The 15,335-nt window shown below is 46.4% G+C and overlaps 1 protein-coding gene across 2 annotated transcripts in view; it reads left to right on the plus strand.

Moving 5' to 3' along the window:
- The window catches only part of LOC117385697 (BTB/POZ domain-containing protein KCTD1), a 32,350-nt gene that overhangs the window by 13,044 nt on the left and 3,971 nt on the right, over positions 1-15,335 (plus strand). For both annotated transcript variants that reach the window (XM_033983007.2, XM_033983006.2), the window contains exons 2-4: positions 7,477-7,655; positions 11,595-11,739; positions 14,039-14,344. In XM_033983007.2, coding sequence (XP_033838898.1) covers positions 7,477-7,655; positions 11,595-11,739; positions 14,039-14,344 — 630 coding nt within the window. The remainder of the gene's footprint in view (positions 1-7,476; positions 7,656-11,594; positions 11,740-14,038; positions 14,345-15,335) is intronic.

The raw sequence follows: 15,335 nt of genomic DNA on the forward strand, positions 1-15,335 counted from the left end.
GCTGGGTTCGATAAAAGTGTTAACAATGTTACTTTTTGGCGCAATAAGTTAGAGTTAAATAAAAAATGTACATTGTTTTATTTTTTTAGCTTATCAGAGACTAAACCAAGTCCTTAATGAGGAAAATCGTACATCAAATTTGGCCTTTTTTACTTTCAAAAATAGCAAGTTTCTGTAAAATTGAGAACTTTGTGCTGTTCCGATATTGTATCACGATATCGATTAATTATATATGTATATCGATACAGCAGCCCACAATAACGATATTACCAGCACTTTTTGGCACAATAACTTGGAAAATGTACATGTTTTTTTTTATTTTACTTGTAAAAAACTTATCAGAGACTAAACCAAGACCAACCCAACCCAAAATTCTGCCTTTTTTACTTTCAAAAACAGTAGGTTTCTGTAAAATTGAGAACTTTGAGTTGTTGCGATATGTGTATTGTATCACGATATCGATTATTTTACCAGTCAATTATGCGATATCGATATAAACAAGCAACTAAATCATAGAACTGTCACTAAATAGTTCAGTAAACGATACCGAAAAATGGTCTTAGTGATATATCGATACAATAACGATGTTACTTTTTGGCACAATATGTTAGAGTTAAATAAAAAATTTACATGATTTTATTTTTTAACTTATCACAGACTAAACCAAGTACTTAGTGAGGAAAATTGTACAACAAATTTAGCCTCTTTAACTTTCAAAAACAGCACATTTCTGTAAAATTGAGAACTTTGTGTTGTTGCGATATATGTATTGTATCACGATATCGATTAATTATATATGTATATCGATACAGCAGCCCACAATAACGATATTTTACCGGCACTTTTTGGCACAATAACTTGAAAAATGTACATGTTTTTTTTTTTATTTTACTTGTAAAAAACTTATCAGAGACTAAATCAAGACCAACCGATATATGTTGCGATATATGTATTGTATCACGATATCGATTATTTCATCAGCCAATGTTGCGATATTGATATAAACAAGCAATTAAATGGTCACACTGTCACAAAATAGTTAAGTTAAAGATACTAATGGTCTTAGGAGTATACATATATATATATCAATACAGCAGCGCACGATAACGATATTACTTCATGGCACAATAACTTGAACTTAAATAAAAATGTACATTGTTTAATTTTTTACTTGTAAAAACTTATCAGAGACTAAACCAAGATCAACTCAAATCCTTAATGAGGAAAATCATACATAATACTTGGCCTTTTTTACTTTTGTTTTTTATAAAATTGAGAACTTTTTGTTGTTGCGATATATGTATTGTCTCACGATATCGATTATTCCCTCCACCAATGTTGCGATATCGATATAAACAAGCAACTGAATGCTCGCACTGTCAAAAAATAGTCAAATATACCAACAGATTCTCTTACAATAACGATGCTGTATCACCAAACGTAGTATTGTGGTGTATATCTGTCTTATATATGTCTCACACACAAAATGGATTTTATTTTGAAGGGGAAAACACAGGAAGTGGGTAACGGTTGTTGTGTTATGTCATGAATTGTCATGATGTCAGTTTTCCCTGTCCTCCCGTGCTCTCTCCCCCTCCCCTACCTGTGTGTCTGGAGCTGGGTGGAGTGCCTGACTCCTCCCGTGCACACCTGGGGTGCATCAGCCTAATCACCACCACCTGCTGCTGAGTACAAGAAGGCTTGGCAGTCTACACTCGGTGCCAGACCGTCCGCGTGTAAAACGTGAATGTTTCTAGCTAAGCTTTGTTATTTGGTACCTTCCTGCAAATGCTCATTTGGATTTATGCACCCTCCAGATTCCTGCCTCCACTCGCCCAGCTCCTGCCGTCACGTTCCAGTCCCGGTATCGTCTCCTGCTCGTCTCGTCTCCGGCTCGTCTCGTCTCCTGCTCGTCTCGTCTCCTGCTCGTCTCGTCTCCTGCTCGTCCCGTCTCCTGTCCGGTCCTAGTCTCTGGTTTGTCACCCGCTCCCCGCTCTGGTCTTCGTCTGCTCCGCCCGCCCTGGTACCGCACCTGCTTCTATCCCCGTCCTGGTCCTGTCCTGCCCGCCTCTACCTGCACCGCACCCGCCTGACCCGTCTCCCGCTCCCCGGTTCCTGTACCTGCTCTTGTGACCTGTTTAAAGACTGCATTTTCACCGCTGTAAATAAACACTGTTAAAACTGCTCTGGTCTGCATCCTTTGGTCCTATCCGCACCGTTACGACAGAACGGTCTGGCCACTATGGACCAAGCAGGCTCAGATCCGGACCAGACGCGCCGCCTCACGCACTCTCACCCCGAGGCGGTGCTGGGTCAGCATGAACAATCCATTCGAACTCTATTGGAGCTAAATCAGACATTGTCCCAGCAGGTGGCACAGCTTAACCACCAGGTGGCCGCGCTCCTCGTCACCCCGCCTGCTGCAGCCGGAGCGCCACCATGCCTCCCGGAGCCGAGAGGCACGGATCCGGAGCCGTATGCTGGACAACCTCACCTCTGTCGCGGATTCCTGTTCCAGTGCGAGTTCATGTTCCAGCAATGCCCTTCTCGTTTCAGCTCGGGGGCCACCAAGATCCGATATATATGTGGATTACTCCGGGGCAGAGCTCTCCAGTGGGCAGAGGCGCGCCTAATGAAGACGTCTGTGGATAGCCTGGATTTTAATGAATTTGTGTCCACGTTTAAGCTGGTGTTTGACCACCCGCACTACCAGGACAATGCTGCCTCCCGGTTATTGACTCTCAGCCAGGGCTCCAGGACGGTAGCGGATTATTCCATTGAATTCTGGACACATGCGGCGGAGCTGGACTGGACGGACAGCGCGCTGCGGGCTGTGTTTGTGCGGGGCCTGAACGAGACTTTGAAAGATGAATTGGTTTCCCGGGACGAACCCCCCGACCTGCGGACCCTCATCTCCCTCACTCACCGTATAGACAACCGCCTACGGGCTCGTCGCCGAGAGAGACGCCGGTCACCGGTCCCGCCGGAGCCACGCGCTGCCCCGCCCCCGCCGGATGAGCCCATGCAACTCGACAGGACCCTTGTGTCGGCCGAGGAGCGTCAACGGAGGCGTCGTCTGGCCGGGGCTTGCCTCTACTGCGGTGAGCGCGGACATTATGTGGTCACTTGCCCAGTTCGGCCAAAAGGGGGGGCCCACCAGTAGCACTGGGAGTACTGGTGGGCGAGCAACACATCCTGGACTCTTCCAATAGACTGCGGCTCAGCGCCACCCTGTGCGTTCGCACAGAGACCTTATGCGTTTCCGCCCTTATCGACTCCGGGGCTGAGAGGGACTTTATTGATGCCCAAGTCGCGGAGCAGCTCGGGGTCTACCTGGAGCCCCTCGAACGCCCCTTAAATGCCCAGGGGCTCAATGGACGTTTTCTGGGGCACATCACTCACATCACAGAACCTGTCACCGTGATTCTGTCCGGCAACCACCAAGAGAACCGTCAGTTTCATGTCCTGTCCTCCTCCGCTTCTCCTCTGGTCCTTGGTTACCCCTGGCTACGCGCCCACAACCCTGTTTTCGATTGGGCCAGGGGCGGAGTTTCGGGCTGGAGTCCCGATTGCCACGCCAAGTGCCTTCGGTCCGCCCTCCCTCCGGCCGGGAGGTCCGTTCCTGTCGCTGATCCGTCCCCAGACACCCCCAATCTGTCCTCGGTGCCTGCTGAATATCACGACCTGGGGGAGGTTTTTAGCAAGAGCAAGGCCCTCTCTTTACCGCCCCACCGTCCATATGACTGCGCCATTGACCTCCTGCCGGGTGCCCCACTACCATCTAGCAGGCTATATAACCTGTCTAAACCTGAACGCGAGTCAATGGAGGACTATATCCGTGGGTCCCTGGCTGCCGGAATCATCCGCCCGTCCACTTCACCCGTGGGAGCGGGGTTCTTCTTTGTGGCTAAGAAGGACAAATCCCTGCGGCCTTGCATTGATTACCGGGGTCTGAACAATATAACTGTAAAGAATAAATACCCGCTTCCCTTACTGGACTCGGCATTTACGCCCCTCCACGGTGCGACCATCTTCTCAAAGTTGGATTTGCGGAATGCGTACCACCTGGTGCGCATCAGGGAGGGAGACGAATGGAAGACGGCCTTCAAGACACCCCTGGGACATTTCGAATACTTGGTTATGCCCTTCGGTCTCACCAACGCCCCTGCCGTATTCCAAGCCCTCATCAACGATGTGCTCCGTGATTTCCTTAACCGATTCGTCTTTGTTTACTTGGATGACATCTTGATTTTCTCGCGGTCCCACCAGGAGCATCATCAGCACGTTCGCCAGGTTCTCCAGCGCCTCCTCGAGAATAAACTGTTCGTGAAAGCTGAGAAATGCGAGTTTCACGCAGAGGAGGTCAGCTTTTTGGGCTTCATTGTGGGGCGGGGCCAAGTAAGAGCTGACCCTGAAAAGATCCAGGCTGTCACTGAGTGGCCCGTTCCTACCAGCCGGAGACAGCTCCAGAGATTTATCGGCTTTGCCAATTTTTATAGACGTTTCATCCGGGATTTTAGTAGGGTTATCTCGCCCTTAACTAAACTCACCTCTCCTGCTTTGCCGTTTGCCTGGTCTCCTGAGGCGCAGACAGCCTTCGAGAAGCTTAAGAGACTATTTACCTCCGCTCCCATCCTGCACCAGCCCGACCCTTCACGGCAATTCATCGTGGAGGTCGACGCCTCCGACTCGGGAGTAGGGGCCGTGCTTTCGCAGAGGTTCGACCCCCACAACCGCCTCTGTCCCTGCGCCTTCTTTTCCCGGCGATTGTCCTCGGCCGAGGTCAATTATGATGTGGGGGATCGGGAGCTCCTTGCCGTAAAGCTGGCCTTGGAGGAGTGGCGCCACTGGCTCGAAGGGGCGGAGCAACCATTCATCGTCTGGACCGACCATAAAAACTTGGAGTACATCCAGTCCGCCAGGCGCCTCAATCCCCGTCAAGCTCGTTGGTCCCTCTTCTTCAGCCGCTTCAACTTTCTCCTCACCTACCGCCCCGGATCTCGGAACGTCAAACCAGATGCCCTCTCCCGCCAGTTCGCCCTGGAGGATAGCCCGGTCACCGCAGAAACAATTATCCCCTCCTCGTGTGTGGTGGCCGCGGTCCATTGGGATATCGAGGACACCGTCCGAGAGGCCCAGACCAACGACCCCGACCCAGGTAACGGCCCTCCAGATAAACTGTTTGTTCCCGATTCTGTCCGGTCTCAGGTGCTCCAGTGGGTCCATGCCTCCCGTTTCGCCTGCCATCCTGGTGCCGGTCGCTCTCTCTCCCTCCTCAGGAGACGCTTCTGGTGGCCCACGATGGACACAGACACCCGGGCTTATGTCGCCGCCTGCCAGGTATGTGCTCGGGCCAAGGCCTCCCACTCACCCCCTTCTGGTCTCTTGCATCCTCTCCCAGTTCCTCGTCGCCCTTGGTCCCACATCGCCTTGGACTTCGTGACGGGCCTTCCCCCTTCCCAGGGGAACACGGTGGTTCTCACCATTGTGGACCGCTTCTCCAAGGCCGCCCATTTCGTTGCCCTGCCTAAGCTCCCCACAGCCAAAGAAACTGCCGACCAGCTGACCAGTCATGTCTTCCGACTCCACGGCATCCCGGTGGACATCGTGTCCGACAGAGGGACCCAATTCACCTCTCAGGTATGGCGGTCTTTCTGCGACAGTTTGGGGGCCACGGTTAGCCTCACGTCCGGGTTCCATCCACAATCTAATGGGCAGACGGAGCGGGCCAACCAAGACCTGGAGTCGGCCCTACGGTGCACCGCCTCCGCCAACCCCGCGACCTGGAGTACTCACCTACCCTGGATAGAGTACGCTCACAACTCCCTCGTGAGTTCCGCCACTGGTATGTCCCCCTTCGAGGCATCGCTGGGATATCAACCCCCTCTCTTTCCCACGGAGGAGAGGGACCTCGCCGTCCCGTCTGTTCAGCGCCATCTCCAGCGCTGTCGCCGGATCTGGAAGAAGGCCAGGGCGGCCCTTCTTCGGGCTGGAGCGCGCACTAAGGCGACGGCCGATCGCCACCGTGTCCCGGCGCCCGTATACCAACCTGGCCAGATGGTTTGGCTCTCCGCCAAGACGGTCCCGCTGAAGACGGACTCCCGTAAGCTGTCCCCCCGATTCCTGGGACCGTTTAAGATCATGAGGATCATAAATCCATCGGCGGTGCGCCTCCAGTTACCCCCGTCTCTCCGGATTCATCCGACCTTTCACGTCTCCCAGATTAAACCAGTCCGGACCAGCGACCTGTGCCCTCCGGCCGATCCCCCACCGCCCGCCCGAGTCATTGACGGCCACCCGGCGTTCACCGTCCGCCGCCTGATTGACGTTCGTCGCCGTGGTAGGGGCCTCCAGTACCTCGTCGATTGGGAGGGTTACGGTCCGGAGGAGCGATCCTGGGTGCCCAGGGCACGCATTCTGGACCCCGACATGGTGAGAGACTTTCACCGCGCTCATCCTGACAAGCCTGGGGGTCCACCAGGAGGTGGACCTTAGGGGGGGGGTACTGTCATGATGTCAGTTTTCCCTGTCCTCCCGTGCTCTCTCCCCCTCCCCTACCTGTGTGTCTGGAGCTGGGTGGAGTGCCTGACTCCTCCCGTGCACACCTGGGGTGCATCAGCCTAATCACCACCACCTGCTGCTGAGTACAAGAAGGCTTGGCAGTCTACACTCGGTGCCAGACCGTCCGCGTGTAAAACGTGAATGTTTCTAGCTAAGCTTTGTTATTTGGTACCTTCCTGCAAATGCTCATTTGGATTTATGCACCCTCCAGATTCCTGCCTCCACTCGCCCAGCTCCTGCCGTCACGTTCCAGTCCCGGTATCGTCTCCTGCTCGTCTCGTCTCCGGCTCGTCTCGTCTCCTGCTCGTCTCGTCTCCTGCTCGTCTCGTCTCCTGCTCGTCCCGTCTCCTGTCCGGTCCTGGTCTCTGGTTTGTCACCCGCTCCCCGCTCTGGTCTTCGTCTGCTCCGCCCGCCCTGGTACCGCACCTGCTTCTATCCCCGTCCTGGTCCTGTCCTGCCCGCCTCTACCTGCACCGCACCCGCCTGACCCGTCTCCCGCTCCCCGGTTCCTGTACCTGCTCTTGTGACCTGTTTAAAGACTGCATTTTCACCGCTGTAAATAAACACTGTTAAAACTGCTCTGGTCTGCATCCTTTGGTCCTATCCGCACCGTTACGACATGAATTCTGCTTACTGGTACTTGTTTATTCATTCATGTATAGAAATTGTAATTAAAGAGAGATTCGAACTGTACAGTATCATGTTCTATCAATATTTTCAATTTATTTGCTTTTCCCTAGTAAAAATAACTACTTTTCTAAAATTACCAAGCCAGCCATGTTAACAAAACCAATCCCTGTCCATTTCACACTAGCATAGCCTCTTCCACATCTCATTTGTTAGCATCTGCAGCGTTTAACATTGAACTTACGCACTGCTGTCCATTTAACGTTTGCTTTTGGCTCGTTTTGGCAGGATAATCGCTCCAGCATGTCTCGGCCCATGATCACGCGGTCGCCAGTGTCCCCTCTGAGTAACCAGGGCATCCCCACGCCGGCACAGCTCACCAAGTCCAACGCCCCTGTGCACATCGACGTGGGCGGTCACATGTACACCAGCAGCCTGGCCACTTTAACCAAGTTCCCAGAGTCACGGTAAGACGGCAAATGTTACGAAAGCGTTTGTTTTATGCAGATATGTTGCAATATTATGATGTTGTGATCCAGGCCTTGTTATTATAAAAGCAGATTGAACTACATAGACCATGATGCTTTGTGCCAACATTTAACACAGTACGTTTAATACGACTTGGAAGGTTATTTTGAGGTCTGTGTCACAATGAAACGTCATGTTATTCAGGTTATAGAGGGAGAATCTTTTCAGTTTGTAGTAAAAATACTTCCTGATCAATTGGGCCAGTTTACGACGAGGCACGAGGACCGACAAAAATTGGTCTGAGGGCCGCATTTGGCTCCAGGGCCGTAGTTTGGACAGCCCTGCTTTATCGTGTTACCTGGAGACATTTTTAATCGTGATGTGTTGACAGAAATAATCATTTTAATTTCAGCATGTCACAATCAAACTAAAAACGCAATTTGATTTGGCACAATTTTCAAATCATAAACAATGCAGTTATTTTGATAATAGAAAATCCTCTTGTCTTTTTATAAACAAATCTTTTTTTAGCTGTAGTTTAGACCTCAACAAACATACTCTAGAAATGCAGGAGTCTTGTATTAGTTTACCAGCTCATATTTCACTCTTTTCTCAAATGTTAACCCTCCTGGAGTTATTTACAACGTTGTTTACGCTATGAACAGAATCCTACTTTCCAAACGTGTCTATCGCTAATCTAATCACAAAATAATCCAGCCGTGAGTGTAAACATCCCCAGAATAACCCTATAAATGTGATATAAGTGATAATCAGAGCTGTCACTAACACCAAACTCTTGATATTTTCCGCGGATCGATCGGTCGACTAAAAAGGGGGCGTGGCAAAAGTAGATGATCCGAACACGTAACTGCACGACTGCAACGAGAGTTCATGCAAAAACAATTAATTATACAGAAAAGGAGTGCTAGGAGTCTATAAAGTTAATTTATGTGGAAAAAGGAGGAGGAAACACAAGATTCACTCCCAAATCCGCTCCATACCTCCTCCTTTCTACTGCAGAGTCTGTAATTCCTGATAATCTAAATAAAAACATTAATTGACTAATACAAATTTTGGTTGACGTGAAATATGAAACGTACTAGGAGTTTATAAAGTGTATTTATATGGAAAAAGGCAGAGTAAACACAAGATTCACTCCCAAATTTTCATCTAATCTACCCCAAACCTTCTCATTTCTACTGGAGAGTCTGTAATTCCTGATAATCTAAATAAAAACATTAATTGACTAATACAAATTTTGGTCGACTTGAAATATGAAAGAGTTTATAAAGTGCATTTATATGGAAAAAGGCAAGATTCAGTCCCAAATCTTCATCTAATCCACTCCAAACCCTCTCATTTCTACTGGAGAGTCTGTAATTCTTTATAATCTAAATAAAAACATTAATTGACTAATACAAATTTTGGTTGACGTGAAATATGAAACGTACTAGGAGTTTATAAAGTGTATTTATATGGAAAAAGGCAAGATTCAGTCCTAAATCTTCATCTAATCCACTCCAAACCTTCTCATTTCTACTGCAGAGTCTGTAATTCCTTATAATCTAAATAAAAACATTAATTGACTCATTCAAATTTAGGTCAATGTGACATATTAACCTGGTAAACGACATCAGGACCACAGCCTCACGATAATCCCGGTAAACCACCACGATCTCCTTTTTGTGAAGAACCTAAACACAAACCTCGAGCAGGAGACGTGCAGCAGACAGACAATAGAGACGTGCTTTTTTCTGACAGATGTCGCAGCAGCAGTGAAGGGGCCAAAGGGTGAGGGGCCATCTGGAGGCCGGGGGGCTGTACTGTCGCTCCGGGCCGGCGCCTCAGGGTGACTGGCACCCGCCCGGAGCGCCCGACACCCGGCTGGCTCTGACCTCCACAGCACCTCAGGTTTAGCTTGTTTTTAGCGCTTCTGTTCGGTTCTGTCGCCATTGTTCTTTATGTCGGCTGATTGTTTGGAAGTGACATACATGCACAACAATAAAAGCTGCAAGTTTAACCACAAATGAAGTGAAATTTGAATGAACGCAGGTCGTAAAGGCTGCAGTTTATGACGTACCAAACAAAATATCCCATTTTTACCATGTTTTTTTTGTCTTTTTTGCTGCTAAGGCCAATAGAAACTTCATTCAATGCCTCTGAGATGAGCACAAAACATTTAACCGAATGAAACCCAGTCTTAATCTACTGTAATCTACATTTTATGCCATTTCAAAGCTCAAATAAACTGGGATTACACCTAAATAGCTCAAGTTGAACTGGAACTTGAACTGGAATTAGGGCTGGACGATACAAAAAGAAGCTATATTCGATAACTGTGATTTCTATTACTTTTTTTCGCAACAAATTCAGTTACAAAATAAAAATGTTCATGCTTTTATGTTTTACTAAACTGACACCAACCCAAGTCCTTAATGAGGAAAATCGTATGTCAGATTTTGCCTTTTTTACTTTATTTCCAGCAAACTTTGTCTTGTTGCGATATAATTTCTTGCGATATCGATTATTTCCTCAGCTAATATTGCGATATTGATACAAACAAGGCACAAAATGGCAGCGCTGTCATAAAATATTTTAGTAAAACGTACCAAAAAGTACTTAAAGCATGGATGAATTTGGATTATGCCTAAGTAGCTCAAATTGAACTGGAATTAGGGCGGTACGATATAACAGAAAGATGATATATTGGATAACGGCGATTTCTATTGCGATAACGATATTACTTTTTTCGCAACAAGTTGTTACAAAATAAAAATGTTCATGCTTTTATGTTTTACTAAACCAAGACCAACCCAAGTCGTTAATGAGGAAAATCGTACATCAAATTTTACCTTCTTTACTTTTGTTGCAATAAACCTTGTCTTGTTGCGATATATTTTCTTGCAATATCGATTATTTCCTCAGCCAATATTGCGATATCGATACAAACAAGACGCAAAATGGCAGCGCTGTCACAAAATATTTTAGTAAAACGTACCAAGAAGTACTCAAAGCATGGGAAAAACTTGGGATTAAACCCACGTAGCTCAAGTTATCCCTGTTTATAACCCTCGCTATTTCACTACGTCTCTGCTTTTCCTCGTTTGAAATCACCAGCGCTAGATTAGACATTTGCCTTTTATTAGATGAGATCCCTTAAACCGAAGCAGTTGTAGAATCTCGGGCTGAAACGTGGTGGTGTATACGATCATTACGGCCTTCTAATCAAGCTATAGGGATCCCCGGCCCAGCGTAGTAGTCCTGATAGCCTCGAGTGTAAACAAAAAGAATGAGTTGCATCAGCCGGAGCAACCGCCCGAGGTTAAATCAATATATGAATTCCCATTTGTAATACGACACGTGATAATAATGATTTCTCCAAGTGATAGAATGAAATAGGCGAGTAGTTAGCAGAGGTGCAATGATGTCAAAGTATTACCATGTATTTATTGAAGTATTTGTGCAGATTAATGGCATTTTGTTTCTCTAAAGTTGTCACAGAAACATTTTAATGGAATCAGAATCATATTAAAACTCAAATCGAACCAAATAACGCAAATAAATAAAGGTTTGTGCTGAAATGAAGCAAAGAATCATGGTCTATGTAGTTCCCCATGCATTTTGCCATTCCGCTGGTACAAAACAAAGACATTTTACACCCCGGAGCTGACAGTTTAAATATATTGGCTGCACTGCTTCAAAAATGTGAGTTCCAGCTCCATACGACAATTCCCAGACATTCCCAATCCAGGAAGTAGCGTAGTTGGTCTCTAGCAGCAATCAATCTCACAAATTTAGTATTTTGCACCTTTTTTTCTGAGGTAAAAGACAACAGATTAAAGAAACAGATGACGTAACCGAAATGTCTTGAACTTGTCCAATGCAAACACGGAGATAAATTGCCTAACCCGCTCTTCCCTCCCCTCTCTGCCCGGTAGAATCGGCCGCCTCTTTGATGGCACAGAGCCCATAGTCCTGGATAGCCTCAAGCAGCACTACTTCATTGACAGGGATGGACACATGTTCCGCTACATCCTCAACTTCCTCAGGACGTCCAAGCTGCTCATCCCGGACGACTTCAAAGTGAGTGTTGAGAAAACTGTACAAAGTCCCATCAGCCATCAGTCAGCACTCCTTCAAGTCGGCACACAAAATGAATGCTAAGGCTCAGGCTATGTCCACACCGGAGGCCAGGTTGTAGTACTAGCTGGTACGAGGTGGTTTGGTGTTTTTGCGTATCAAATAAAGTAGGTATTTTTATATTATACACGTAAACGGCAAGTGAAAAAGATGTAAAAAGGAAATATGTATTGACCAGCGTGTGATAGGACTGATTCACCAAACTCCTCTTGTTAAAAAATTGTAAAAGTAGCAGTTGGTTCATGGGTTTTTGATTAATAAAAGTTAGAAACGTTGCTATATCAATTCACAATTCAGAATATATATGAGTAGATCTTTTGAAAGGTAAACCGTCCTTAAAATAGCTAAAGACGAAGTTAAAATCTGTCAAATCTGTCAAATCGTTTTGTCCAGTTGACAGATTTTAACTTCGTCTTTTGCTATGGATCAGACCTGGACGACTGAGGGTTTACACAGATAACGTCCTTAAAATAGCACCACAAACAGAAACCCATGATTTCTTATAGATCAGGAGTCTCAAACTCACAGTCCTGGGGCCAATTGCGGCCCGCGAGACAATATTTTGTGGCCCGCAGGACAATATGAAAGCTTAATGTTAGTGTGGCATTACCGTGTCGCGTGTAGAACGTTCCGCCAAATCAATAAACCCCAAACACTTTAACGCTGTGTACTCCCGTCACACGAGATTCAAACAAATAACGACGTATATCCATAAAATCCATAAAAATTGGCATATTTCTTCATGTATGTTGAAAACAGCGACGCGCGCCCAGCTAATTTGAGTTTGCGACCGCTGTTATAGATGACGTTTGACGACTTTTGCCCATTCAAAAGATATAATCACTTGTTTTGAATAGTTAATTGCCTTGGCAGTGGTGCTAGATTTTCATCATTTCTCCGTTGAATTACTGTTGGATGTTTCAGTGGGTTTCAAAGTACTAAAGTATTAAGGTAATTCTGACCCACAGCACTGACCCAAACTGCTCTGGACGCACTGGTCGAACGATGGATCAAATGCAGAGAACAAATACGGATGAAATTTGTCTTGAATATTCATAAACAAAACAATAACTTCATATAACGCATACGGACTGGTAGCATTTTGCGTCCTATCCGTCGTTAGTTTTATTGTGTGAGATATATTAGGATTTTTATATTGCTGGTTGCCATTTTCGTTGTAATTACTGAACTTGCCCGGAGGGAAAACAAATAAGCACATTATCAGATGGACTGTCTGCAGGGCGACTCAATCACTGTAAAGTATGTCAGCTAAAATAAGCAAAGACAAAGCACAGGCCCAGGTTCAGTCTGAGGCCACGTTCACAACAGAAGGATTTGAGAAAAATTATACTTATTATGTGCAAATGGACCAAGGTACAATCTACATTTTCAGTCATCGTTTGACTGGCAGGCTAGTGTAAATGTTCCAGCGAGGAATGCAAAACAAATGCTGTTTCTTCTACGGAAATGACGCACAGAAACAGAGGAAAGCGTAAGAATTAGCTAGATCAGGCAGCAGCTTCTGAATAATGGTTCAGCCAATATCTTGTTTAGGCAAATAAACCGATATAACACGACTATTTAGTTGTCGTAGTTGGTCCAGAAAGTCTGTCCATGTTCAGCTTTTATTTATACAAAGTCGTTATGTAGTTACAGCAACATAACACACTTGAATCTTGAATCACTTTTGTCTTTTTTAATGTGAGGAAATAAGTCTCTGCACAAATGTCAGTTGCATCGGCAGATATTTCAACAGATATGATCAAAATTGGTATCAGAACTGAAAAACCTGGAGCTATTTTGTAGTTTCGTTTGTATTGGAGGACAAAAAGCTTAACATGTGATATTATAAATGTCCAAATATAAAAGGAAAAAAGTCTTACCAGTGATTTATTTACAAAAAAGTAACGTTCCAGCTCTTGGGATTCATTAGGTGAATACTGCAAATATGTTACGTTTCAATTGACCTACACACTTTGTCCGTAAATGCAACTAAACTACGCTTTCGTTGTAGCAAAGAGAATTTGGGAAACGTTTTGCCGCTAAAATGTTATATAAAGTAGGTGGGTTTGGGTCAAATGTTCAATGTTTATGTGCAACAACAAGTCAACACTGCACCGATTCTCTGGAAGCTTCAAAATGGCTCTTTAGTCCCGATAGAACTTATTTGTTGTCAAGATCGGGAGCTCCAACTCCAATAAGGTCTTCATAGCGTTAACCGCTTCCCGTATCTCCTGCGCAGGACTACAGTCTTCTTTACGAGGAGGCGCGGTACTTCCAGCTGCACCCCATGCTGTCGGAGTTGGAGCGCTGGCGGCAGGACCAGGAGCTGAGCCGGGTGTGTCGTCCCTGCGAGTGTCTGGTGGTTCGCGTGGCTCCGGACCTGGGCGAGAGGATCACCCTGAGCGGAGACAAGGCCCTCATCGAAGACGTCTTCCCCGAGATCGGCGACGTCATGTGCAACTCGGTCAACGCGGGATGGAACCACGACTCCACACATGTCATCCGCTTTCCTCTCAACGGGTACTGCCACCTCAACTCTGTCCAGGTAAGTACGGCAGGGACTCGGAAGTAACTCGCATGTTTAGAGGCTTTTACGTGTTGGTGTAGTAAAGGAAAATACGTCAAATGGACAAAAGGTTGTAGGAGTGAAGGCGTTTTCGCAGCTCATCCAAGACGTTTCTTCAGTTCTGGTCAGATTACTGCTGGACACTGCCTTATATCTGCCTGAAGGGAGGAGCTAACGACACTGAAGCTGAAAACGGCTAAGAGTGTCCAACGTCCTGCAGGAATCTGACCAGAACTGAAGAAGCGGCTTGGGTGAGCATCACTCCTACAACTTTTTCTCCAGTTGACAGACTTAACTTTTGTTTTTTTACTATGGATCACACCTGGACGACAGAGGGATTACACAGACATCTTACTTGTTGACACTTTTAACTACACTGCCTGGCCAAAAAAGAAGTCGCCACCAAAAAAAAAAAGGTCACACACTCTAATATTTGGTTGCATTCGCTGTGGCATTGTTTCGATTTCGCTTCTGCAACGTCACAAGATTTATTTCCATCCAGTGTTGCGTTAATTTCTCACCAAGATGTTGCATTGATGATGGTCGAGTCTGACGCTGCACAAAGCTTCTCCAGCACATCCCAAAGATTCTCAATGGGGTTAAGGTCTGGACTCTGTGGTGGACGATCCATGTGTGAAAATGACGTCTCATGCTCCTGATCCACTCTGTCACAATTTGAGCTCGATGAATCCTGGCATTGTCGTCTTGGAATATGCCCAAAAATCCATTGAGGGAATAACCTGGTCATTCAGTATATTCAGGTGTCAGCTGACCTCATTCTGCTGAACCTAGACCGGACCAACTGCAGCAACCCCAGTTAAATCCAGGTGGAGATTTGTTTTATGGCCAGTCAGTGTTTATTTTAATAGCATGTATATCAAAACTGATTGATTTTCTTTCATCCATGGTTCACTTCTGTACGCTGAGGTCCTTATACCTTCACTCTCCCCGACTGCTGCTAAGTGCTGCT

This window comes from Periophthalmus magnuspinnatus, chromosome 17 (genome assembly GCF_009829125.3).
Source record: "Periophthalmus magnuspinnatus isolate fPerMag1 chromosome 17, fPerMag1.2.pri, whole genome shotgun sequence".
Classification (NCBI taxonomy): domain Eukaryota; kingdom Metazoa; phylum Chordata; class Actinopteri; order Gobiiformes; family Gobiidae; genus Periophthalmus; species Periophthalmus magnuspinnatus.